General features: G+C 28.8%; 1 protein-coding gene across 8 annotated transcripts; it reads right to left on the bottom strand.

The window, feature by feature from the left end:
• Window positions 1–443: 443 nt before the first annotated feature.
• Spn (protein phosphatase 1 regulatory subunit spinophilin) lies at window positions 444–25837 on the bottom strand. Of its 8 annotated transcripts, none has more exons than XM_089073333.1 (20): window positions 25625–25836; window positions 25210–25580; window positions 22474–22579; window positions 22080–22344; window positions 18473–20283; window positions 15984–17076; window positions 15578–15598; window positions 14191–14415; window positions 13611–13794; window positions 12543–12806; window positions 11847–12205; window positions 10485–10734; window positions 10082–10135; window positions 8049–8354; window positions 7604–7990; window positions 7179–7440; window positions 6620–6826; window positions 6355–6507; window positions 5794–5900; window positions 444–5537 (listed from the first exon to the last, which is right to left on the bottom strand). In XM_089073333.1, exons 4-20 carry the CDS (start codon window positions 22340–22342, stop codon window positions 5286–5288), a joined length of 6198 nt encoding a protein of 2065 aa, XP_088929459.1. In that variant the 5' UTR covers window positions 22343–22344; window positions 22474–22579; window positions 25210–25580; window positions 25625–25836; the 3' UTR covers window positions 444–5285. The 8 variants fall into 8 exon arrangements, with proteins under 8 accessions (XP_088929459.1, XP_088929458.1, XP_088929464.1 ...); XM_089073332.1 differs by having other exon boundaries at window positions 25210–25560; XM_089073338.1 differs by having other exon boundaries at window positions 7751–7990; window positions 25210–25837.
• Between the last annotated feature and the right edge of the window lie 380 nt (window positions 25838–26217).

Below are 26217 nucleotides of genomic sequence, written 5' to 3'. Positions count from 1 at the left end.
TTGTTATTTGGATATATTCTTATTACATTAATTTGTTTAAAGATATTATTTTAAATATTAGAAAATAAATACCTTTACGTAATTGTCCATAATAAGTAAATCCACATTTTTAGGGCGACTTTTTATAGGCACATAAACTATTATATTTTTCTTTGTTTGTCGCCATTGATAATTTTTTATAACTATTACCGGCATAATTCGAATTTAAGCTGTTTTAAATAAACGTTTGTTTGAGTCGATACAACTTTATTCTTGTTCGTTATTATGCTATATGTGGCACTATAAAGTATCGATCAAACAAATATATCTAAGCAACCACTAAAGAACATGTAAATTGACTTACTTTAATAACAGTAACGATATATCTTTAAGCAAAACAAAAATTGTTATATTATTTGTGTTATTCTTACATTAAATATTAAAAATAAAAAATAAAATTCATATAGTGTACGAATTACTTTTAATTAAAACGTTCAAGAGTATTTGTTTGACAATACTTTTCGTACATATTAAAAAGCTGCCGTTTCGCATGTATACCTCCATTATCATCTTCATTTATATCATTTCAATATTTCAATATTTCTTCCTCGTGAATCAACAATCACTAATCAATGAGAACATGTACATGATTCAATGGAAACATGTTCATGACTCAAATCACACACAATCTGACAAAAAAAGAAAAGATGCATAATAACATTTCTGGAAAAAAATATTATCTTTTTATCTTTTAAAACTCTTGTTTTAATCGGTGTGTGTGTGTGTGTGTGTGTGTGTACACACACACACACACACACACACACACACATACATACATACATGTACATTCTTGTATATAAAATCATAAAGACTTGCCATTTCTAACTAATTATGCTAATTGTGTTTATTGCTAGCAAAATATGTAAATTTAAATACATTTCTCAAAATGGAATCACATAATGGCATAGCAAATTTAATAAAATACAAATTTATATATCCATACAAAAATTGTCGTAAAGAATATGTAAAGAAACATTTTAAAATTTATAATCTTAATTTCTCAAATCCAAGTTTTTTCGTTAGCGATAATTTGGTTTTGAATAGCTATTTTGACAATAAAATTGACAGTAAAAGATCTTTCGACAAGAAAATCTCAACCTTAAAATTATAGATGAAGTTGAAAAAAACTATTTTGTAACTTTTTTGCAAACTTTTTGTACAATTAAAAAATCTCCTGAAGATTTATTTTCTAGAAATTGATTTATAATCTTCTTTTATCTTTTAAGTTATTGCTACTCGAAATAATTAGTGCATTTTTAATTATTATAATATAATTACATAGAATTAATGCTGTCAATATTAATAATATTTAAGATAATTTAAAAAAAAATTGTATTATACTTAAATTTTTTTATGAAGCATTATTCTTCTGCAAAATATTATTTTTTTGATTTTTCAATTGCTAAAAACTGTCGAATATAAGGCCAGTTTTTAAAAATTTTTACTAAATTTTAGTCAGATCGTGTGTGAAGCGCTTCTCGTAGATACATAGTTAAGTGATTTGTTGAAAATTATATAACTTATATAACTTATGATTCAGTCCGTTTTGTGAAAGGTCTTTAAGGAACAAAAACATTTAAAACTTGAGGATTCAAAAAAAAAAACAAAAAGCAAAAGAATGTAACGATTTGATATAACATACTTAAAGAATTAACTGATCTAATAAATTAAGAATTGAATAGTAATTAATTAATCGCTTAATTAAAACATTCAGATATTTAAAAATCCTAAAAATAAAAGAATTCAAGAGTCTAGATGTTTCAAGGTAAAATATTTCGTTTTAAAGTTATAAATAAAATATAAATTTATAATTTTTAGAGTTTTAAGATTAAAGAATTCAAAAATTCAATGTTTGAAGAATCCCAAATTTTAGAAATGCAAAGTTCCAAGGAGCTAACAATATAAAAAAAGAATACAGAATATAGAATTTCAACATTCCATCCTATGAGATCAAAATTCAACTTCAAAAGCATTCAAAAATCTAAAAATGAGAAGATTAGATTCTTTTAATTTCAAAAATCAGTCCAGCATGTATTACACTAAGAAATCCTCAAATTTTAAGATCTAAAAGATCCTTAATAAATATTATAAATTATAGAAAATATCAAAGGAAGAAAAGACAAAACTTCACTACGAATAATGTCGAAGTGCAGGAGGATTGTTCCATTTGACATTTCACCAATAGTAATTGATATCATGTTACGATTCTTATAAGAACGGACGACGGATTCATTTCCGCAATTCGTTGTAAATGTGACAACAAAAACAAGTGCGCATCGCAGTCGCTGAATAACGCAACCAATGGAGGACTTGTATAAGGATTTACGATTATAAAAATTCAGAATTATGCCTTGTAGAATAACATTATGACACAGGTAATCGCTTTTTATCATTCTGCGACTCATATGACTCGCGTACATATGCACACACACACATACCACACACCACACACCACACACACACACACACACCACACACACACACACACACACACACACACACACACACACACACACACACACATTAATCATCTCATCGGTATAGTTGTCTTCTCGTCTTATCGTTATTAATCATATTTCAATACATATGTATATTTACATTCTACGCCCCGAAATTCAACATTTTCGATTATTCGCAACAAACCGTTGAAATGTCCAAAATGGAGCGTGAAAAAGTTCAACGTTACTATAAATAAGTACGCTCATCCTCATTCATAACGTCACTCTATACGTCGGTTTCACAGAGTGTCCATTTCGCGTTTTCATGCTCGAGATTTCTTTTATGTAGGAGCACAGATTGGTTTTTGTTCTATCCGATATGGAATGTTCATTGGATGTCGCAGAATTTACAGCGACTCGATTCGAGTCGAATTGCCATAGCTCAACAATGAAGGACTTATCCTTCAATCTTTTGCGAGCGTTTAACAATTCTGTGAGAAATAAGGGAGCGAAGAATGCAAGTCTGCTAACATCTGATTCAATGCGAAAAAGATATTGCTTTGAGCAAATTTTAAGTAAATAAGTATAAATTATGAAGAAGTATATCTTAATTATAGAAAGTAACAGGTCTATGTGTGTAAGTATATCTCTGATCAATACTATATTTTTTTTTTAAAAAGGATTTCTTTAAATTGATACAATGATTGGTTCATCACGATTAAATATCTATTATAGACAATCTTAATCGCAGACAATATATTGAACGTAAGAGAAATTGTTTATTGTTATTTGTTATGAAAAGTCTATTATTAATATATTATATTTTTTATATTCACTTTAAGAATATTAATCATACTTTTAAGAATATTAATCATATATTATTCAATACTTTTTATTATTCAATATTAAAACATTCTTAATATTTAAATTTATATTGTACATCAATTGTAATATTTATTTTAAAAAAACATCGATTAAATGATATATTCTAATATTTAAGATATATTATTAAAAAATATCAATATAGATAGATTTTATGAATAAATTGTATATGTATTAATTATTATTGATATAAAGTACATGGAATATAAAAATTCGATGTTTTAAAGATTTTTAAATGTTCCAGATTCTTTTATTTTTTATAAATTCTTATAGAATTTATTCTATTTTCTAATCGCAACATAAAGTTCCATGTAATTATTCAACAAAAAAATTTATTTGTAACTGTTAGATGATTAGCAATTATAGGAAGTTTTAATAGAATAATTTTAAACAATCTAGAAATCCACCATAATTGATCAAAGACATACTTTGAATAAGTTATTAATTAATAATTAACGACGCATTTTAAAGTTGAAGAAGACGAATAAACAAAAGGTTTAAACGTCTACTTGACAGTTAGATTCTTAATTGTAGAAAAAGCGCTGTTAAACGCAATAGTAGAAATAAATATCGGAATCCTTACATGTGTGTGGCTATAATATATACTATATGTACGTACATATACAATTATAAAAGAGTGTATTTAAATAACACATTGTCTTATTACACATTTTCCGCGTTCTAGATAGTCCATCTAGAATTAAGAGCGACTCGTGATTTTATTCACTCTGCAAAAGAACGTTTATTAAAGCAATAATCGAACGGTCACTAACTTGCACGTATAACTAGAACGCGACTATTCAACTAAATAGCTAGAGTTTTTACACACACTTGCATACATGTTCAAATATACGTAGCGCATACATACTCATACATACAAAACACAACATACATAGATATACATACATTTTTAAATAATATTAATAACTGAGAAAAAAATACTTAATAGGGACAATGTAAATATGGCGACAATAAGTAAATGCAGAGGCATAATACATAGCCTTCATTCATGGAAACAGATTATGATTGAACGGAAGCGGAGAATCAATTGAAATACTAGAATATACTGGGTGTCCCGAAGAGGCGCAATTTTAGTTAAAATTTAATTATAATTTCGAATATTATAAGAATTTTAAATTATTACATAGTCTCATTTATTATTAGAAAATAATTAAAATTAATGATAAAATTAATAGTTATCAAAGTCAATTTAAAGTTATAAAAAATTAAAAATTATTAAAACAATAATTCTTTCAAATAAGATTGATTCTTAATAGTTAACATTAAAATACTTCCTTTACAAGAAATTGCAATACAATCATTATTATCAGTATATAAAAAAATTTATATAATTATAATATTAAATATGTACAGATAATATACTTTCATTAATACTATATAGAGGTTTAATATTATAATTTCAAATATTATCAAGAATTATTTGAAATAATTGTAATATCAATTTCAAATTTAGAAATTATTTAATGTAATTATAATATTAATTACATCGTCTGAAAATAACTAAATATGTTAAAGAATAAAAATAAAAAAAGAACAAACAGGCAATGTATGTAAAAGAAGCACAATTCTAAAGCTATGCTTATGTAAAATTTTTATTACTTGATAAATATGATATTCTTCTTTTAAAAAGAAAAGTGTGTAATATTTTAGATGACACCCTGTATGAAATGGACGGCGTCATTTCTAGTGTGATAGTAATTTCTTTGGTAACCTTCTTTCAATGGAAGATTTATTTTGCAATGTTTTTCGATAAATAATTTTGATGACTTTTCGGTAGAAAGCCCAATAAAATTCTTATTATTAAATTCTCCTCTTTCGAGATACCCTGTACACTTCGCGCTTAAAAAAATATCCATTAACCTAATGAATTTAATTGATACTGAACGCATTTAATTCACTTGCAAGCTACTTTTTCCTTGCAGCTTTTTCCGCTTTCCGTCGCATTCGCTCGATTTCCTTACGCTCTTTACGCTCACGATCGGCTTGCGCTCTTAATTCTTTCAACTTGCGCTTCAGATGGGCTTTAGCTTCGCCGTAAACTCCTAAAGCCTTCAATTCTCTTGATTCCAAACGTAGCAAGTTATTTCCATTAATGCCATTGTCCAAAAATTGAGGCGAATAGTGTTCTAAACCAATTCCCGTTAGCCATTGACAAACCTGAAAAGGCAGTTTTATTTTTAAAGAAATATGAGTTATTAAAAACAAAAAGGTAAAATTATTTGCATTAAACTTTTTATTACAGTTATGGTAATAAATAAAAAATGAAAAAGAAACAATATTACATTTTAGAAAAATTTTTTTACATAATTCTCATTTTTAAGTTATATATTTAGAAAGATTCATGTGAAAAAAGTAAATTCTTTAACTGTAAATTTATTTTTTTAATCAATTAATTAAAATTAATTATACTTACTTGTTCTTTGGACCAATCAGCAACTGGCGCGTTCTGCCAGAAATGGGACTTCTTGTCACCTAAACCAAAGTCGCTTAGGTGAGCGGGCAACCAAACTGTGCTCGAATCTATTGATAATGCATGCAGGGTGGAAAGTAAATATAAGGTATGGTAAGATCTTATTGTACTATTAGTAATCACTATCAATTGTTATTTGGATTCTAAACATTAGCATACTTCATGTTTTAATAATTGTTTTGTTATGTGCCAAATATTCTCATAAAAAAGATGTCAATGAAAGATTGTGCATTAAAAGTTTAAGAAAATTTAAATAAATAAAACATTGTCCAAAAATAAAAAAAAAATTATTTGCAGAAACTAATTAAAAGGAATTTTTTTCTAATCCTTAATTTTAATTTAAATCTAAATCTAAATTCCTAAGTGATTAAGGTGTTAGTGCTGACACTGTGTTAATGCACGTACATATACGCGCACAACACACATACATACGCACACGCACGCACGCACGCACACACGCACGCGCCTCCACACACACACACCACATAAATTTTTTTCAAGTACCTGTGACATTACCGACTTTTAAAGGACTAGGATCAACAGCAGGAGGACTCACAGAACCGCCGGAAGACAAGCTTGAAGGAGAACTTCCTGGATGATGCCAAGGCGCATTCCCACTACCGATTAAATTTGATGGTGGAATCGATACCTTTTTCACTGGAAACATAACAAATTTAATTTAAAATAAAATCGCAATATTACCGTTGCAATTGATAAATTAATAGACTTTTGATTCCATTTCTATTCAATTTATAACATTTTTATATACCTCTTTGATTAGCCTCATTAACAGCCTGTCGTATCTCTTCTACAAGATGATGTGTGACCATGGTTGGATCATTATTATGAGGATTGTTGAGATCACTATAATCTCTAGAATTTTCCCTTGAGAAATCGTTTCCACCAAGTCGTTTTTCTCGCTCGGCCAAAACTTGCTTCAATTGTTCTGCTAATGACGCAGGAGGTCCAGTCAAAGCTATCAAGATAAATTTTCTTTTTTCTTAATGTATTAAAAATTGAATTTTAGGCCGATATTTATAGTCAGCCTTTATATTTAAAATTCTTAAATAATTTTTATGGCATAAATATTAATGCTCAAAATTAACTGTCCTTTTTGGCCGATTTCGGAAACTTTGAGACAATTCTGAGCATTGACCTAAACCAATCACTGAACTGTATCAGCATTAGATATCACTTAAAATAATCTTGAAATAAAAACAGACTATGAATATGTTCTTACAATATATATAACAATAATCGTATGTGTATTATAATAAAATTTTGATAATTTAATTAAATTTTGACATATAAAATGCATCGAAACATACTTTTTTGCGATTGAGGCCAACTTTGCTCGGTCATCGCTCTAACTTGTGAACTAATGGTGCTGTGCTGTCGAATCGTAGTGGGATGTATAGGATCCATATGCGATTTTCCTTTGAGCGAACTGATGGACGAAGTACTGGAATAGGAACTCAAATTGGACTGTTTGGATGTCAAATCGTTGGGTGACCTGCTGCTATCCTGCGAAGTGATTTTAGAAGATGAATCGTCATCTGTGTTGTCACCTGACTCGTCCAATCCATAATCCTAAAAGAAAAACTTATTTATGCTTTTTTCATCATTGAAAGAAAAACAATCTTAATTTTGTATTCCTAAAATTTGTGTTAAATTTTGGAATTTTAGTCTTCAAACGAGCAACATGTATTATAATTGCGGCTCCTAATGGATTAATGCTAGACCAATGACATACAGAACTACTGTTGCTGAGGCCCCCGGATCGTCGGGGCAACTGACGATTGGCTAGGCCGCCTCTGCTGGCCAGCTCTGCCTTGCTTTTGCCGGCAGAGTTGTCCAGCAGACGATGGGCTGGTACAGCGCGATCTAATTCTTCCTTCACCGGTAATGGCAGAGGTAGCTTCCTCTCCACAGTCGCAGTCTTATCACCATCATCTGGGCTACTCAGATCAGAGGTCTCCGTATCGGAAAGCTGGCAGCTAGTTGACGAAGGCGGCGGCGGTAGTTGTCTGCGAGAGAGCTGCGGCGTTACTATCCTAGCAGTGGCATTATCGTAGGGTAACCGTATAGGTAAACCAAATCGCCTTTGAGTTTCCGTTAACTCTACTTCTAGTGTGATCACCTGAAATAATTTTTTCAAAAATACTTGTTCTCTCCAAGATCAAATCTTCAATACTTACTCTATCCTTGAGACTTTTGACCAATGCATTGTATTCTGTATCCTTTTCCTGTAACAGTTGTTGATAAAACTCATCCCTGGCTGCAATGTCCGTACGTAGTTCCCTGGCAGCTCTCCTGGCTCTAGCGTACTTCTGTTGTAAAGCTGCATTTTGCGTCGTTGCCTGTGATAGCATCTCTCTGGCTGTCAATAAATCCTGACGGGCCGTACCCAATGCCCTTTCCGATTCGTGAAGACGTAATCCTGATTCCCGTAACTTGGCTGCATATTCTTCGCTGCCTGCTCCGCTATTTTCTAATTCTACTAACTATTCAAAACATACAAAAAAATTATAATTAAAATTAAAAAATACATCATATATAACGTTATATATAAAATATATTAAAATAAGTGATAAATATTTGGGATTTTAAACGTAAATGTAATTTTAAAAAATTCTAATAAATATATTCATTTATTTCTTTTGAAGCACAAGAATATCCTATTTCTCAAATGTAATATTATCTATTGTACAATTTAATCAAATATTTATGTTTAATAAAATTAAAAAAATAAACTTATTCAATCAATTAGCATAAGAGAAAAATTGGTTATAAAAATAATGGAAGCATGCAATCATATGAAGAAAAAAACTCTAAGAATTCTATAATATCATTGATTTAGTAATAACAAATAATAACATAGTATACAAAATACTTTCAAAATATAAAAAGATTATCTAAAAACTTTTTAAATAACTTTCATAATAAATTAATATTGTTGGAAGTGAAAAAAGAGTATTTGTAAGTTTTATTTATTACAATTTCTTTCAAATTCCGAGCTAACATCTTTTCATTTAGCAAAAATTTATTATTAAAAAAAAATACAAAGAATAAGATATGTACAATATTTAAGCTTTTTTGGGAGACAACTTTGGCTCTTTAAAATAAAAAAGTGGTTTTTAAAATCTTTCTTAATAAGAGATATCGAAAAAATAGTAAAAAATTCTATTTGTTACGAAGTCCATGATTGTTCTGTTTCATATAGGTTTTCAATTTTCCATGCAAAGCGAGGTCCACTCCACATCCTCCCTTGCTTATGGGATTGATAGACAAAAGACGCATTATTTGTAAAAGATCTTAAAACTTCTTCGCATATAGAAGACACATTGATGATATATTGCCATCAAAAATGTTCTCGTGACGAAATATTTGATTTTGGCAGTGGTGATAATTCTGATAACGATTCAAGCTTCGATAATATATGTTTATGTATATATGATTTAATATAATCTATTATAAAGTATATGATTCATAATACATGTTATTAGAGTGTATTTTTCATGCATTCGCTTTTCGATTATGGACTGAAATTTTTTTCCGTTTGTAATTTATTTTTTTCTGTTTTTAATTATTTTGATATCTGTTGATTGGAGAATTTTTTTCTATTTTTCTATTTTTTTCATGTTTTTCGCTAAAAATGCTTCTGCAAATTATTTTCATTTTGAAGGGTCAAAGTTATTGTGATTGTGCCTCTTTTTGTAAATAGTGCAATATAAAAAAATTAATTACTGTAAGTTATTATAAATATAGAGAAACAAAAAAATTTTATTCCTTATGTACATTACACATAAATATTAATATATAGTTATATATTTTTATACACACACACACACACACACACGCTCACACATATATACATGCACATATGCACATAAGTATATACACAAATTATATACACAAGCTATGAATAGTATAGAATTAATATTTCATGCATTTTGATACATTGCAAGCAGAGAGAAAAGCATCAGAAAAGTATGAAAAATTAAAAAAAAGCATGCTAAAGTCTAAGCACAGATAAATGAAGTAAATAAAATAAGTTTTCAGTTTTTGTAAAATAGTTTGTGTACAATAATTTTCCATGTTATGTTAATATTATTGATATTAAAGATTATTTATGTTAATATAACTTTTATTAATTCAATTATAATTATTTAAATTATTCTGATTTAATTATGATTAATTAGTTAATATTTAAGTAACCATGTTACATTACCTTCGCCTTGAGCTTTTCCACTTCCTCGTCCGCTAATGAGAGTTTATATTGACTCTGTAAGCAACCAACGACACGCATAGCGCATAAACGAAACAAAAACAAAGAAAATCAATAAATGTATACTGTGCAATTGTAATTACATATGTGATATATGCGCACGCATTTTTAATTTACACACATACGCATATGGAAATAAACTATATGCGCTATGTATTATGGAAATATCATTATAGGATAATGCATTATCAATTTGCGACTATTTACAAAAAGATAAAACTAACACCACACATACACACATAAATAAACAAGTGCAAAAGATTTCGCTGAATAAAGACTTTCAAATAAATGGATGAAAGAAGATACATTCAAATGATATAAGCACAAATATGAAAATATGAAATACCTCTTGTAAGAGTAATCTTAGACTGTCCACATCGCTCTGCGTGGTAGTGGCATGTTGTATGGATGAACCGAGTATCGGAGATCGACTGCGACCAGGTGACAAATAATTTTCAATGGGACTGTGTGCCGTCTCTCCCTCTGAGCAAGAGGACATCGTAGGTGAACCTGGAATCCCGCTCACCCCACTGCCAACAGAAATATCCTCGCTTCCTCGTTGTCCATCAGGCGAAGCATCAGAGAAGTTGAGTTTTCTAATAAAAAATGAATATTTTTTTAACGCCAGCTAAAGTTTGTATAACACAAGAAATTACGCTTGTTATAAAAAATGTCTAGTTCCCTCAGCACTCCAAGATGCCTCAGGCACTCATTGGAGTGGCCATAAGATATCGTCACAGAACTTTTGCGAGCAAGGATAAATCATCATTGGGAACACAACAAGAAATGTTTCGATTAAAAAGAGATGAAGATTTTAAATTAAATCAAGTATTTGAATAAATAAATATATGAATTTCTAGAATGAATTATTATTCATCATAACTAGAGACACATAAAATATTCAAATTTAAATTTAATTTTATCTGATTTCATTTGATTCAAATCAAAATCTCTATATTCCAAATTTAAATTATTTGAAAATTTTGAATCGAAGAGATTCAAATGCAAATCGCATATATGACATAAATTTTATAAAATCATACCTCATCATTTTTGCTAAAATCACTTCATAGTAATTATATTGATTAAAAGTGATATTTCAACAATTTCATTGTTTAATTTTATTCAGATTAAAAACCAAAAAAATAATTTAATTCGGTATCAAAAATTCTTAATTTTTATCTATTACTCATAATTCTTTCATTAGCAACTTTCAAATTTTCTAAATCAATAGCTATAAAAAATAAAGTCAAAATATAAATAAGATGAAACTGATGAAAGTCAAGATTAAACCTAGAATTTAACAACTGTGAATCGATCACTTTCACATAAAGTTATTTCTTTTACATTGAAACATAATACAAAAGTTCATAATAATTTCATGAAATTGCTTTAAATTTTGATATATAATACATCAACTATCTTAACATATATGATTATATGAATGTATGTCAATTATTATTAAATTAATATATTAAATTGAATTTTTATCATAAAAATATTAAATTATTATATGCAGAAAAATATCTAATTTAAAAAAAAAATAAATTTTAATAAGTTTATTTCATATTACAATGATACTTATCAATATTAAAATAGCTTATAATTGTAAATAGTAAGCTTACGATAATTATTCAAGAATCAATTCAAGTAAATATACTATTAATAAATATACTGTTATATTATAATAATAAATATACTGTTTTACCTATTGGCAGCGTTCGCCAATTCTCTCTCTTTATCTGCCTGGAGACTTTGTCTAATCAACATCGCTACTTCCGAGTTCTTTGGATCTCTTTCTCTGCCAATAACAAATCGTACGAGACCAGACGTGTTCCTTAGCACGCTAGCGGCGTAAGCCTGCGTCACACCGACCAAACTCTTGCCGTCAACTTCAACAATCTGATCATTCACTTGAATCCGGCCTTCGCGCGCGGCTGCACCTTTCTCTGTAATAGTCTTTACAAAGATGCCCAATTTCTCCAGACCCGCGTCGGCGCCCACACCCATCCCGATTATACTGAGACCTAGACCTTCCGGGCCTTTCATCAGTTCAACAGGAAATACCTGGGATTTTTTTATAATATTAATATTATAATACAGGATTCTTTTAAATAAAAATAATTTAAAATAAAAGATTGAGTTTTTTATAGAAACTCTCAGTTTTAGATTCTGCAGGCTCTCTTAAAGCGGAGTGCCATCACGAAATAAAATTATTTAGAAATAAAATTAAATTATCATTGAGAACATAATATAAATAAAATATTCAAAAATTTTAAGTGAAATCACTAGAAAATCAGCAAAATATTACTCTTTCAATATTATTCTTAAGACTTCCAAGCTGCTATTATTTTTATTTTATGAGAATAAAGAAATACTAAAAAGAAGTATTTTTTAGAATTACCTCCATTTTTTCGACCCGTTTTTCCAACTCGTATTCCGCACTGGCTGCCACAGGGTCGACATCTTCATTACGACGATCGTATTCATTGACAGAATGTGTAGAATAAACTCGCATAGGACCGGTGTCAAAAGATACTTTAGAAGTTTTCTTGATGGGTACAGTGGACGGATAATCTTCGTCATCCTCGTCAGACTCGGGAATTCCTGCCACTTCCATCCAAAAGTGACCATCCTCGAAATAATGTACGCCATTCTCCACAAGTATCTGATTAATTAAATATCTACATTAATTTAACTATAAAAGTGCTTAAAGAACGATTCCAATTAACATGCAATAATATGTAAAACAAAATCACAAAATAATACAAATAAAAATAAGTAAAAATAATAAAAATTATACAAAAAAATTACCATATTGTTTTCTAATGAATCTGTATTATTATATCTTTTATGTGTCTGTATATTGTATCTTCTTTATCATGTTAGCAATTTTGATTTAGTTCAATCAAGAAAAAGTTAATATATAGAATTATAGGATGCCATTATATTCTATCATCTTATTTATTATTCTTATTATTACAAATTCTTTAATGTAATCAAAATGCAGTATGTCCTAGTTTAATTCTTCCAGATGAATTATTTAAAAACTAAGAGAGAAAAAAAAACAATTTTTCAAACCAAAGTTATTTAGTTTCAAGAGGGAAAAGAAACCTTGATTTTTTAAAAGATTAAATTGAAAATTTTACAATTAATTTCATTTTCTTAAAGTATGAGTATAAAAACTCCTTTTTCTTGTTAAATAAATCAAAATAAATCTTTTCTTTTTAATATTTATCCTAACATCTCGCATGACTTTCGAGATATTTTACTTGAAAGATTAAACTTACTTATTTTATAATAAGTAATGTTAATCCTTCATCTGCAATTTCTATTTTTCGATATAAACAAAATTTCTCAAATTTCTCAAAAATCTAAAAAGGTTGGATAGACAAGACAAAAAGAAAAGATTGCAGATAGAGGGAGTAAAAATGTGATTACAAACGGAAAATTAATATAATATTTATATTACAATTTTTCCTGGAGTTGGAATATAGTCGTCCTGATGCTCAGTTTCGGTATCATCGTTAGCTTCATGAGTGTCGTTTAAGCTGCTGACAGAACCTAGCAATCCACTCTCACTTCCTGTCACCGATCCTATTTGGCTTTCCGTCAATGAATCTATTGTCAAATCACTACGAGACCTATGAGACAAACTAAAATAAATATAGATTTAATACAAGCTTGATAGAGAAACTAGATAGAGAAGAATATGTAAATTTCTAAAAGTTTCAGCAAGAATTCCAAAGTCTGAGGACCTTAAGAAACCAGTTGTCCAAGAAATGATAAGTTAAATATATATTATCCCAGATTACAAAATCAAGAAACATTTTTTTAAATAAGTTAAAAATTAAAAAATTTTTATTTCTCCGGAAATTCAAAAAGCAAACTTTAAAAATGCTATAATTCAGAAATTTAATTCACTATATAAAACCAATATAAATTCAAAAATTGGTTTAAAATTATTAAAATAAAAATAGCACATAGAAACAAAAGTACGAAAAAATGCAAGAAAAAATATACAACTGAAAAGACGAAATAAGCTCGTTCACCTATAATCATGAGTGGCACTATTGATAAGACTGGAATCAGGAGCAGACAGGACATCGGACAGCCAGTCGGGCGTGTTGTCCTGGTCGTCTCTATCCCTGTCCTGTCCTTCCTTATCCTTGTCATTAGAAATCCCATCACCTATTATTGCATCATTGGCACTGGTGGGAGACAACAACCTCGCTATCTCCTGCGCTTCTTCGTCTGATAGCAACGCCGAACCTTGTCTAATTTATGTTTACGAATCATTCACTTTGCAAACAAATTATATGATCGCTGAGATCGAATTCTGCAGTTAAATAACAAAAGCAGTTATATCTCTTCATCCTCGAGGCTATTAATTAAATTTAAAATTTTTATTCGTCGAAGAGAGAAAAATAGTTTCCATCTTGAACATCTCATTATATATCTAATTGTAATGATTAATTTAAAAAATAAATTTTATCTGTCTTCATTTTTTTCCACATATTATTCCATATATTATTCTCTTCTGAATACTAAAACACGGATAATTAAAATATATTTTCTTTCATCTTCATTACAAACTGATAAAAAAAATATCTTAATGAAACATATCGCAATGTAAATTTTTTAATTACAATAATGCTAATAAAAGTTAATACCAGATGTAGATGTGTAAATTGTAAAATATATTATAAATATTTAAATATAATACAGTACAATACAATAACATAGATATTTCAATCTTTGTTTGGAGCCTTCTCAATACAAAATCAAAATTACAAATCGGTAAGAATTAAAGAACACAATAAATTAAAAAAAAAAAAAGTAAATACTCTAAATCTCTAAATTAAATAGTCATTTTAACAAAATATTGTAAAGTTCCTCACAAAATCCTTACTTGTATCGAAGAACTATTATGAGTTTTTAATTCTAATCACAAATAATTTTTGACTTTATATAATGAATTTGGCTAATAAATTATATATATATTAGACAATTTTCGCCATTTACCTTCAGTACATTCCATATTTCCCCTTTGACTATTTTACACTATTTTATTATTATTTGTATTAAAGAGGATCTAAATAAGAATCAAAATATCTATTTTACATTATTGTTATTAAATATGTATACAATTTATACATGTACATCTAATATTGATTTTATTGTATATTCTATATTATTATTATAATTATTGATTTTATCTGTAGAACTTTGAATCATTCTTTTGATAAACTTTCAAAAAAATTTCTTTTTTTTTTAAACGGTTTCCGTAAGATAATCAATCTTTTTATTGAATCATTTAAATAAATGATAAAATCTATTAAAACATATTTATTAAAATATATATATATATATAATATTTTGTAATTATAACATATATCTGCTTTTGTTATTAAATTACAGAATTGCAAATGTACTCACCTAATCTTCTTTTCTAATATGCTGCACAGACCAGGACAATCAGCAGATTTGCATTCAAGTAAACATGAACGTATTAGAATGGAAGTAAAAAAAAAGTTATTAATATTAAATCAAATTATTTAAGTTGCAGGATTGTAGCAAAAGAAATATATTATTAAATTATTAAATATGCTATAAAAAATATAACTGCTATATTAAAATGCAAAACATATTATACATTAAAAGCAGCTCATAAGGACAATATTTTCAAAGAATCTTTCATCTGTATGCATTTTTAATAAAACTAAATATTCTGGAAATAATGGTAATTTTCTCTTTCTCTCTAAAATTCTTGGTTCTGCATATACTTTCAAAATAATCTAACACTGACTACAAAAATATCTTTTCTTAATTGTTATATATTTACCGAGAGCTCAATAGATTTTCAGCTTCGTCCGGAGTCATAGTATCTGGCGTCACGGGAGTGATATGATTAATACTAGTTTTTGATGATGTTTCTGTAATTCCAGTAGAGTTATTCTGCATTTCTTTTTCCGTACATTCTATGTTTGTAACAGTCTTTGTGTCACTAGAATCACTATCGTCGAACTGACCACTCTCCGAAACAAATTGCTCGTTGAACTTTTTGCTGGAATGTCTTTGCGAAAACGTACTAGATGCCAGCGAAGAGCCCTGATTATTGTTTTCCGATAACCGAAGTTTCGCTAGCTCAGCCTTCTGTTTCTCTTGTTCCCAAGTTGTTTGAGGCTGATCCACTTCCTTCTCTAGTTTCTTGCTTAAGACACTATTCACTGTTGTAATACATTCTTTTTTGCTGCTAACTTCCGATTTCGCCATCTCTGTTATATATTTCTCCTCGTCTTTGCTTTCTTTCGAGATAAGCCCAAAATTATTCACTTCCTGGTTACGAATGGTTGTTTTGTCTACACTATTAGCTTTGCTTTCTGTCTCGACAAAACTAGAGCGCTTGCCAGAAACTTCTTCTTTATTCTTTGCAATTTTTTCTCTTACGCTGATTTTGATCTGATCATTTTTTGCATTCGAGACTGTTTTTTGACATAGTCCATCATTACTAGATTTTGTTTTTGTCTCCAACATAGTTTCTACAGATGTGGTATTAATTTTCATCGCTTCTACAGTACTGTTGTGATTCTTTGCCTCTGCATTTGATTTCAATTGAGTTTTACATTCAACATTACTTTGCAAAACAATCTCTTCATTCTGCTGTAACTTTTTGGCATATGGGGAAGGCACAGGAATGTCCTTATGTTCTAATGGCGGATACTCCTGGTCAGAACTAATGACAGAAGGTGGACGTGGGCCGAGACCTGCAGCTTGGAGATCAAGACGTACATGAGAACGTCGAATGACCGTGGTAGTATCTGTCTCATTAAACTTGAACTGATCTTTTTCGGTAAAATTCTCCGTGCTTGTCATACAGCTCTGATATGTAGCTGACTTATCCTGATCTTCTGTTTCCAAGTCATAACTACTACGACCTAAAATTGAAAACAAATTAACAATAATAACAAATAAACAATATTGAACTTAATGCTAAAATGCTGAAATAGCTTATCGATTAAAGTACCTCCACAATCGATGCAAAGTAATCGCAGGCACATAATTTTATGTTTTGCTAGAGCAAAGTTCTGATATAGATATAAAAATATTGGTACAAAATATGGTGCAGCGTTTCATATATGAATACTAAACTTTTATATTCTATTACAAGATCACGTACTCAGCAAGAGTATAGCTTTTAATTAATCAAATTGTAATTGACAAACTCAGGAAGTTTTACATTGAAATCTGATATATTTAATATCATTTAGCATTTAATTTTATTTTAAGATAATTTATCTTATTCGTTAATTGCACGTATTTAAATAGTAAATAATATTCAGATTATTAAAACGTTTATATGTTTATATATAGTTTCTATAAAAAATTTTTGTAGAGATTATTTCTTTAATTTAAATTAATTTATAATATAAAGAAATATCCAAATTATAAAAATTTAATATTATTTCATATTATTTTATGATAATTTATTTACACATTTTATTTTTTCAATTTAACTCTAATGTAAATATGTACAGCTTCCTTTTCTATCAAATTAATAATATTCAAAAATATTCCTTGTGTATATTTATTAACAAATTAATATATTTTGTCTTCAATTTTGAAATTAATATATTCACACAAAATGTTTTACAAATTTACTCTTCGTATTTTTATGGAGTATAATTGAAGTTTAATGAAGTCATAATTTATTCTGTCTTCAAGTAAGTCACTGTTTGAACAAAACTGTTTGGAACACAACATCGATAATTTTCAAATTTCAAAATTCTGTAAAGAGCTCCAGAGATACTTTTGCATAGTAAACGCGATAAAGCACGAGCGTTTGGCTGCTAGACAGTGATTTCTATAAATAATACTGTGGCACACTAGTAAAAGAAGAGGTGGTAGGGGTAAAGGAAGTAGAAAAGGGAAAGATGGAGGGGTGTGCTGCATTTTGTACTTTTACTTTTTGGCACATTGGCACACTGCCATCCTAGTCTACATCAGAAATCACCTGACTTTACCGATGCTTCTCAAAAATGTAAAACTTTATTTTTAATATAAATTATTTATATTTAACAAGTTAAATAAATATATATGTATTTTTTTATATTCTTTTAAAAAATATTTTACTAAAATTCTCCAGTAATTTTTTGTTTTATTTAAACTAAAGCAAAGGCAAAGAAAATTTTAAAATAATATTACAAAGCAATTTTTATCAATTATAATAATCATTTCAATATGTAAAGAATTTCAATATATTTTTCTTATAAAATCTTTCATTATAAAATTTTTTGGTCTCACAAAATTTTTTTCGTAAATATAATAGCTTACTTGTCTGATATTTCTCCGACATCTCCTTCTCTGCTTTTTCTTCTTTGCTATCCTTGGAAGGTGAACTTGGTGAACTCATGCTGGAAGAAGCACTGTCAGTGCCTACGGAAGGTAGACCCAATTCAGATTCCGGTGAACGCAGTTCTGTTCTCTTGTCATCTATTGCGATTTCTTTTCTTTTTGCGTTTGCACTCGGTCTGGCCCAATCAGGTCTTGGATCCGGCCTGATTACTTCGTTACGCAATTCTGCTTCTATAGCCTCTCTCGATGAAGTCTTCAAATCTCTCAAGTCCACAGTTCTCTTTAGAATCTCATCATTTTTCGCCAGCCATTCATTTCTCCATTCAGAGGTTTTTGCTGGAGAATGAATCGGACTTGGAGGACAATTGAAATATTCTGGTGCCTCCAACAGATCACTCTCTCTTCTTGTTAGGACATTATCCGTCAAAGTGCTTCGAGTTGGACTAGAAGCTTCGCATGATACTTTCGTTTGTTCATGAAAATCGCTATATTCATTCGCAGTGGCAGTTTTAGATTCTGGAGCTATTGACTTTTTTGTAAATTCTTTTGGTTCCTCTATAGCCTCTATTGGTCCAGAAATTATAGCTTTAAACGCTGGTGTTTCTTCCACAGTTGTGGAATTTTTCGATATTTCTGTCGAGTTTTCTATTGTTTTTGAAACTGTATCTTTACATTCTGAAATTCCTTCTATAACTGGATTTTTTGGAGTATGTACAGTGGTCATTGAAACTTCCTTAGCATCTTCCACTGGTATTGAAGTTATAGTTTCACTATTGGAAATTGATTCTGTAGTTGAGTTTACCGAATTCTGTACAGTAGATTTAGAAATATCTTTTACAACTTCTGTCAATCTTGAAGTCACACTTTTGTTTCCTGCAGTTGCCTCTGTAGCTGCTATGCATTTCTGTGTGATGGCTTTAGAAGCCTCCTTAGAATTCTCCACTGGTTTCGAAGCTGCTTTCGACAAGTTATTCTTTTGCACAACAGCATATTCTGGCAATGCGGCGTCCTGAATTTTATCGGTACCGCCATTTTTACTTTCTTTTGAACCATTCTGAGATTTCTTTTTCTGCACAACAGCATATTCCGGAATTGTCGGCGAAACATCGTCGAATCCTTCTATCATTGCATACTCTGGACTCTTCGGTAGTTCAGGTGGACTGACGGCGGCGATACTTGCTGGTCGTTCCCTTCTATTGGCTGCAGATGAATTTCTGATAGGTGGAGGTGGTGGTGGAGGTGAGCGTGCCGAGCAAAAGCTTGCTGATCTCGTAGCTGGATTAGCAAAGTCACTGACTGCGCTTGCCGAGCTCTGACATGTATCAACGAATGATGATGAATGCTGGACCTGACTCTGGGCATTCTGCGAATTCAGGGAAGTTTGAACTAGCGAGTGATTTGGATCGGAATTGTAACGATTTGGTCTAGTCTTGGAGAAGTGGCTAGTCCAATTTCGTTGTTTCTCAATAAGCTCCTTTGAATTTGGCCGGCGCTCCGGTTTTTCCGGTCGCTCCGGACAATCATTTTCCTTGCCTAATGTCCGTTCGACTTTACCCAAACCTACGCCAGAACGTCGTTCCGCGGCGCAGTGACCGTTCTCGAAATGCCGCTCCGCATTCAAAGTCGGTACACTGGCGCTCCATGTGCTTAAATGTTCGCGGCTGCCCGGAGGAGAAGGTGAATGAGGACGAGGTGATCTTGCAGGCGAAGTACATCCGGAACCCGAGTTTGCAGAGCTCGAACGAGACCGGAGACCGTGCAAATTATTCGGTTTTGTGATCCGCTCTACCCTGTAAATTAAACATGCAATTAAATAATATTAAAGTAATTCTATAATACAATATTACAATGCCACTAAATCTTTGTACTTATAAATTATATTTTAGACTTTTTATGTACGAGGAAATTTGAAGTAGAATCTGTCTCCTTAGATTTGATGTATGTATAGTATTTTTTCCCATTAATTAAAGTCACTTGATGCCATTTTCAGACATTTGTGAAAAAAATAAATTTTTAAATTTTGTATAATTTATAAAAATAAATTAGCTAACGATTGTTAGCTAACGATTGTAGCCAAAAATGAAAGATAAGCGATTATTAGAGTAAAATACTATGTGATGCAGATTTGAATCTTGTTTCTTTCTTTGTTCAAAATTTACATTTATATGGATATGATTGTAACATTTTTTAACAAGAAAATTATAACTTTACAATAATATATTCGCCATATACAGAAGCCAAATAAATTTTACAAATACTTGTAAAATAGACTAATAGATTATAATGTCCTTATAGACAATTTTATTAGCTAAAAATAAACTTTTACGTGAGTTAAATTTTATTTTTTGAAATCTCCTTAAAGGACAAAAATAATATATAAAATTTGCAATACGTATAATTATAATTATTACTGTATAACAAATATATTTATTATAAAATTATAATTTTTGTAGGTTAACTTTATTTATTTTCTTAAACAAATTTCCTTAGCCTAATTGATATAAAATTTTTTTTTAATGCAATTTCTATTCTAACACGTAGAAAAAGATTATATTTTAAATTTAAAAGAATTTAAAGATCAGAGATATTTTTTCTAATGTCATAAGTTTTTGGAATTGGATCGTAATAACATCAAATTGATTTCTTTAATATACTTTCAAAATATTTGACAGCAAAATAAGTAAAATAAAATATAGAAAAATATTTAATTTTATTAAAATCATATACAAATTTAAAAAATTACAAATGTAATATATGCAAAGAAATCTTTTCATAATATTTTATAATTCACGTAATATATATACAATGCCTCGTATTGAATTTTTTTACAAATAATTAAAGATATTAATGCTGTTTAATTGTATAAAAATAGAAAAAAAAATTTATAATTTATTTAAAATATAATTTGTACTAATTATTCATTTATACTATGTATAGATTGTTGTATAGATTGTTATATGAATTTCATTTATTTATTATGCAATAAATTTCTTGTGTTATTTTTGAATTTTTTTCAATACCATATACTTCACAAATTTCAATGTAATTATTAATTTAATAATTGTATATTTATAATTTTTTAATTGTATTACACATTTATAATACAAAATAAATGTAAAATAAAAAGAATTATAAATTTATTAATCTATATTCTATATACTTTATTTTGTGTACTTTTATAATATACTTTTCATGTAGATCTAACAGGTTATGAGAAATGAAAAAAGATATTGTGCACTATTTAACTTATAAATCATTAGCATAATATGATCGATACACTTTTCATATATGTATCTGTCATAACTATCTTAAAACTCACATTCTTAAAGATAGTAAAAATTTTAAGTTTTAATCAAGTTTTATAGATTCATATACAGCTTTAAGATTTGTTAGAATATTTAATAATAGAATATAATTTCGTTATAAAAAGTTGTAAAATTAATTTATGTAATAAAATAATAAATAAAATTAAAGACAAATTTATATAAAAATAATGTAATTAAAAAAATTCGAGAAACTAATAAAATTATATAAATAATTTTAAGAAAAATAATATAAATTTCTATAATTCAAATTGCACACTTACGGTTTGCTCAATTTGTTTTCTTCGCCAAGTTTTTCAAAGAGGGCTCGCGCATTGTTGAAACGTGCTACATGACTTTCAGTCCTAACTACAGTTACTTGCGTTGGAGATTCCTTCAATGGAACAGCTGGTTCTTTAAAACCATCTGAGAGAATGTTATTCGTTCTGTGACTAAGATTATCCAGTTGTGGTTTGGATTGGAAGATGTTTGCGATGGCTGATACCTTGGAACCACCCACTCGCTTTTTCTCCTCTATCGCTGCCATGTCTAGCACAAAATTGCATAAAAAGATATATTTACATTTTGAACATTACATTTTATATATTTTTACGCACACACATGTATGTGTGTGTTATATTTATTAATATTTAATAAAATATAAGATTAATACTTTACCTATGGCTGACAATAAATGTATATGATATTTATATGTATGATGTAATCATTTAGCATTTCAGCCCATTGTCATTCATATGCACTTAATAAACTTCATTGTAGTAACCTATAAAATAAAAAAAAAGTCATTAAATTTATAATTTATTCATTAATTATTAAAGATAAACATCAACATATCTAAATATATTTGTGAGTACATTCAGATATATAGTAATTTATCTTACATATAAGATATATAAGTCATAAGTCAAATATAATCCATATTCAATTATTAATTAATTAATGCCCTTTTATATTTTATTCTTGTTTTGTTTATTCTGTTTATATTACTATTTTCAAATAAATTTTGAATTATCATTTATATTAATTAGAATATTTTTAATTTAAATTTCTAATAAATTTAAAAAATTACATTAAATTGTTAATAAAAAAATAATTATTTTAAAATAATCATGCAATAAATATATTATGAACGTAAAGTTCATTTCGATTTCATATTTTTATGGTACATCAAAGAACACACATTTTCTGCCATTGATGCCTATAGTTACTACATATTAACACAGTTGATTGGATTTTCTGACCTTTAAAGAATTTGAATATCTATCTACCTCTAAAGAATTAATATTGCACATTTTTTCCCCAATTATGCTATTATTATGATATATATTTAAAAAATGTATTTCATTTAAAAAATAACGATACTTATAATAAAAATATACAAGTATATAATTCTTTACAAATACATATTAAAATAAAAATTACAAAAACAAGAGAAATAGTTTCATCAGTGAAGAAAAATCATATCTCAAACAATATCAAATAATTTCGTAAAATAAATTGTCAATCAACATTGTATATTACATACACGCGCGTATGCGCGCACATTTAATAATGTATTTAATAATATAAATTACACATTTTGTGTATGTATGTATGTGTGTGTGTGTGTGTGTGTGTGTGTGTGTGTGTGTGTTGTATACATATTTTATATATATATATATATATATATATTGTATTTATATACATATATAATTAGTAAATAGAAAAATTATTCTGCAACTATTACAAGCACAGGATGGATAATACAACCAGACAAGAGATTATTCAACATAAAAATAAATTGGAAATATAAAATATTTTCATGTGATACTTAATTTCCAATATAATCAAATTTGTTGAATATGTGTACATATTTGTTTAACTTCTGCTTTAATGGATTTTATTATACACTTATAAGTATATGTACCAATTCATAAACACAAGAGAACCATTATGATTAATCATGTATAGCAAAAACAGTTCAAATCAAGAATTCGATAGACAAATTTTCAAATTCAATTATCTCGAAAACAAAATATCTTAGGAAGAAATTTTATTCTAAATCTCAATTTGTTTTTGCATATTGAATAAACTTTTGTCCTATTGCATCACTTATCCATTCCATATAAATTATTTAAAATAAATAAAAATTATGCAAATGTAATTAATGAATATCTTCTAAAATATTTATATTTTTAATAATAAATCATATAATTATATTTTTGTTTTATATTTATGTCTTGTTAAAAATATTGCTATGCATAATTGTTACTTATATCATTAAAAATGTTAATAGAAACAAAAGCTCAATGGCAGGTGTAAGATATAATAGGTGGGTGTCTGCCATGCCTGGTTTCAACCCTCCTCCCATAGCACACCATGTTGTAGCAATCAATACTTGAATGCTGTCTCTATAGTAGATAAATGTAAAAAAAATTTGCAATTTTGTATTATTTGTATAATCATGTCATCATTATTTATATAAACATTAAATCATATAGTATTATATGTTATAGTTGTATTTTGTTAAGTGATGTTTGTGTTATATATTCACTTACAATATTGCTATTTACATAGATGTATTCTAAATTTTTATAAATGCACCTAGATATTTAAATTTTACTAGAAATATAACTATATTTAGATATAAAGCTTCCTCTATATATTTATCAATTTTTAACTTAAAACATTTTATTTTTCCTTGTGTTCATTTTTCATATTAAATAACATATTAAATGACAATAAAAGGAAGCATGTTACATAATAAATTTATAAATAGTAGATATTCATCAACATTTTCAATAATATTTAGTACTCAATGTTTAGTACTAAATCAGTCTAATAAGTTTATAAAATAACACAATTGGATTCAATTACTATATAATTTACTTACAAATTTGATTTAACCACAGAATATTATATGTATATGTGAGTATGTGTAAAATTCAATATTCATAAATTGTTTTTATATATTCTATTTAATTAATATTTTCATAAAAACATAATAGAATTATAAATTCATAAAATTCATTAAATATAATCAAGAATTCTATGTAATTTTATTCTAGATATTCTATTACAAAATAACAAACATAATACTTTTATTGTATACTACAAAAAGTAATATTGTGTCATTATTAATGTCACCAAGAATAAAATAATCCTACATTGCTCTTTAAAATATATTAGTAAAATATTAATCTTTAAAATATATGTTAATTACCTTTAATTTACAAAATTAATAATTTTAAAGTTTAATTCTATTAATTAACCAGAATAGATTTCTAATCATCAAAGGACTACTCGCGAATCATTCAATGTAATCTCGTAGATTCAAAAATGTCAATATTAATACAACAAAACGCTAATTGGCAGAACTTGGCAAATTAATTAGATGTGACTCTTCGGACTTGCCTATTCCTTACAAATTCACAAAACTAAACATCCTCCCGTGCGCCATTACAGCCCTATAAGTTTCCTATGAAAGCACCGTCTCGCCGAGTTTATCAATGTTCCATGAGGATGTCGCGAGCGGCGGCGATGGCGACGGCGGCGGCCGGGAAGCGGCCAAGCCTCGTCGCAGCGTTGTGTCTATAACGCGAAGTTATCTTCGAATTGACCCCGAAAGACGATGTCAAGTCACCATGTGCGCGCACGCATCTCTGTGACGGATGGGCCGCTCGACTTTGGCATAAAAGTAGCTCTGCGGCGCCTTCGACAGTTTATGGTCGCGTCGTATTCTCACGATGTATACGACCGAAGGGACTACGACCGAAAGAGTAAAACTAGCTTGCAATGAAATATTTGCGTGTTGTTAACGTGCAGCTACCTTCACCATAACCACAGCGACGAGCTGGCGACGTAATGCCGATAGGAATCCGCGATGTCCTAACGATCACCGTTTCACGTCGCGCCATTCCATATCGCGACTTGCGCGAACTCGCCGAGCCTATTGACATCGACAGACACCATCCGACCGCACTGACAAATGTAGGATAATAGCACTTCTCATTGGGCAGAATCGAGTGCGCACCAAGAACCCGGACGGTGCAGAACGGTACTGCTCGAGCTACACCGCTGGTGCAAGTTTTTTGCACGCCCACTGAATACTCGCAGCTTGACATAACATGATTGCATAACATTAGCGCATTTTTCCGTTTCTTAGAGCCTGCGCACAATGAGGCAAATATTAGAGATAGAAATAAATATTAAATTTTGGAAATGAAAATTCGAAATAAAAATTAAATACAACGCACAATAAATATAAATAAGTATAACATATAGTTAGTCTGAAAATTACTTGTATTTATAATGTAAATTACTAATTCGGCTGAAAGGAACAAACTTAAGGTTAACTTCTTGCGCATGAAAATGAGGACCAATGAGAATGATGGAACGAGTAGCCGGTCATATTAGATGAGG

Source organism: Pogonomyrmex barbatus, unplaced genomic scaffold, assembly GCF_055798465.1.
Source record: "Pogonomyrmex barbatus isolate J1 unplaced genomic scaffold, ASM5579846v1 scaffold15, whole genome shotgun sequence".
Taxonomy (NCBI): Eukaryota; Metazoa; Arthropoda; class Insecta; order Hymenoptera; family Formicidae; genus Pogonomyrmex; species Pogonomyrmex barbatus.
This window is presented reverse-complemented; position numbering and strand designations above follow the sequence as displayed.